The sequence below is a fragment of the Dermacentor andersoni genome, chromosome 11 (genome assembly GCF_023375885.2).
Source record: "Dermacentor andersoni chromosome 11, qqDerAnde1_hic_scaffold, whole genome shotgun sequence".
NCBI classification, from domain to species: Eukaryota; Metazoa; Arthropoda; class Arachnida; order Ixodida; family Ixodidae; genus Dermacentor; species Dermacentor andersoni.
Genome location: NC_092824.1, coordinates 109170849 through 109173606, shown reverse-complemented (window position 1 = coordinate 109173606; position 2758 = coordinate 109170849). Strand labels below are relative to the sequence as shown.

Here is a 2758-nt window from a genome sequence, read left to right as displayed (position 1 = left end):
GAATATTCTAATCTCATAAAATTGTTGTAGGTTTTCAAATCAGCTTCGCCGTCGTAAATCCATGTTATGCGGCGAAGCATACAACCTGTATTGCGGTGAAGCAACCACGACCGAAGACTAGTAATATAGTAATGATAATAACTAGCAATAATAGCACGATAGAAATGCAGTTGTGCATGTACACACTGGTTCCCGCGCTGACATCCGATGCCATCATGGAGGAAGTTGAGAAAAAAAAGAGCACACTTGTGCGACCTTGAAGAAATATTTACCAATCCAGCGAAGCTGTTTCTTTGGAGCACTACGTTGCAATAAGAATTTCTGTATACTGTGATTAAACTACCTACTTCAAAACCTTGCTCGCATATATAGCCCTTCCGAGCACTTGTTACAAAGGCAGTAATTCATCCTCAAACTTCCGACGCTCAACGGCATTCTTCCAATTACCTTCCACGTAGTTATTAGAAGGAAATTTTTTTTGCAAATGGGGTGTTCCACTTAGCTGGATTTATGTGGAACAACGTGAATAATGATACAGGGCAATAGAACCAGAGCTGCAGAAATATGCTTGCAAGCTACTGACACCGCCGCCTTCGCGTAAAACGCTGTGCAGTGAGCATGTACAGGCCAGCGTGCCACTGGGTGCGTTGCAAGGGAGTCCACCTTCCTCACAATGCGGTGGCCGGAGGCAAGGACAAGGGAGACGAAGTGACGTACGTCGGCCGCGCACTCCACGAAGGCAACCTGTTGCCGGGGAAAGTGGTTCCATCCAGCGGCATCTGTTACTTCGGCTTCGACGGAAAAGAGCCTTACACGAAGGATTACCAGGTAGGGCTCACTCGCTTCTACGCCAACAAACTTGGCCGGTGGAGTCATTGCGAGCTGTCAAAAGTGATCTGTAAACAGCGGAGTCAGGTGGAGAAATATAAATTTGAGGGGAGATTCAACCTCCAGACCAGAGAACCTCGACCTAGAGCACTGGGCTAATGCAGTTCCTTTGTCGCGCACGACGTCAGTCAGAAGATTATCCAGACTGGCATATGCAATGCACTCGATGGCACAGGGAGCGGACGTCGTTTGGGGTGCCGAGGATGACTTCTCTGGCAACTAGCTCCGACAAGGATTTGGCTAGTGACATGGAGTAGCAAGATTTAGTAGCCGTGCTTACGGTACATAAAGACTTATTTTTCTAATAAAGTTCTTATTTTTCTAAAAGAATATATTTGTCGACTTATGTTCAATTATTTATTTTTAATTTCTCGGCGAGTTCAATCTGGGACGACGTATATTAGAGTAAATACGGTATATACGTCACCGCCCGACATGATTCAACACGGCACAGCACACATAGGGGTGATAGTTTTTAAGTTTTATGGTAATTTTAAGAATCGCCTGTAGCAAGGAGCATAATTCTTCATAAGAGGCGGACATTACTAACACGAGAAATTGAAACACATGTTGAACTGATTAACTAATTCACTTCTCAATTACTTTACGGCACATATTGTAGCCTACGAATTGCAGCCGGTGAAATTGCAAGACGCACGTATTCACTTGAAATGGATTTCCTGGAATACCACCATTTCCAGGGCAGAGCCACTTTTCGGACACTCTGTACTTTAAGACCTATTCGTGACTATACTTTCACTGTTCCTACGGCAGGTACTCAGCGGCCGAGCCTCCTGTGGTAACCTAGCTTGTTTCGGAAATCAAAACAGTCCTGAATTTGCTTTTTTTTTTCCCGCAGGCTCTGGTCTCCGATGGTGCTTCTCTTGACTGGCTGCCCGGATCAGGTGGCAAATTGCCCAGTGGAGCGGTCCAGGGAGGCGTCAGCGCCAGCGGAGAGCCTCTGTACGTCGGACGTGCCAGTCGCGAGGGTCTGTTGGTCATCGGCGCGGTTCAGCCGTCCGAGAAGTGCTTGCTGCTCCCTTTCGACGGCAAGGAGCACAGGCACACCAACTACGAAGTCCTAGTCTGCAAGACAATCAACTTCTGAGAAAGAAGCAAGACGACTCGAAGGAGGATTGCGCCACCGCTGAAGCAATCACAGATGAGTGCGAGAGATGACCGACAGCCGATTTCTTTGGCGATAGCGAGCGCAGCGATGTGGGCAGGATCTTCTCTCTCTCTCTTTCTTCTTTCTGTTTTGCTAAGTCGACAGCAGTTACAAGCACCAGGAAAATAACCGAGAATCAGAAACGAAAGACTGAGTAGCAATATATTTCTGTGGAGCACAAACGCCTTTGTTATTCGTTATCTGACTTCCGAACTAGCGACGATCACTTAGCGATAAATGCGACGGAAAGCGAGGGCGTAGATAAATGAATACCATACTGGCTAACCACCGTTCCGTAATCTTCACTGAATATAGACGGTTGAAATTAAATACTGAACACATGTTCTTTATCGCAAATAAAAGAAACTGCGAGCAAACTCGTTGTCTTCTTCAACGTGGGATACACAAAACCTCTACAAAACAGGAAGAAAAGACTCACAGACGCAATCAACACACCAACGCTCCTTGGACTTCTCGCTGCATTTTAAAGGTCCCGCGACAGTGTACCTGAAAGTCAGCACCCGCCCTCAAAAGGTACCCCAATTGAAGTTTGTGTCGCACAGGATGACCGATGTAAAGGGGCACGAAAGGGACACACTAAATTAATTTAGACTAAAAACAGCGTGTCTACCAAGTTGACATTTCCAAATTCCCTGAATTTTCCAGGTTTTTCATGAGTGCCTTTGCGAAATCCCCTGACTG

The 2758-nt window shown here is 46.3% G+C and overlaps 1 protein-coding gene across 1 annotated transcript; it reads left to right on the top strand.

Moving 5' to 3' along the window:
* The first annotated feature begins 617 nt into the window (after positions 1-617).
* On the top strand, positions 618-2452 carry LOC126539607 (uncharacterized). The gene is made up of 2 exons (XM_055075391.1): positions 618-828; positions 1748-2452. The coding sequence occupies exons 1-2, from the start codon at positions 619-621 to the stop codon at positions 1994-1996; spliced, it is 459 nt and encodes a 152-aa protein (XP_054931366.1). The 5' UTR covers position 618; the 3' UTR covers positions 1997-2452.
* The last annotated feature ends 306 nt before the right edge of the window (positions 2453-2758 follow it).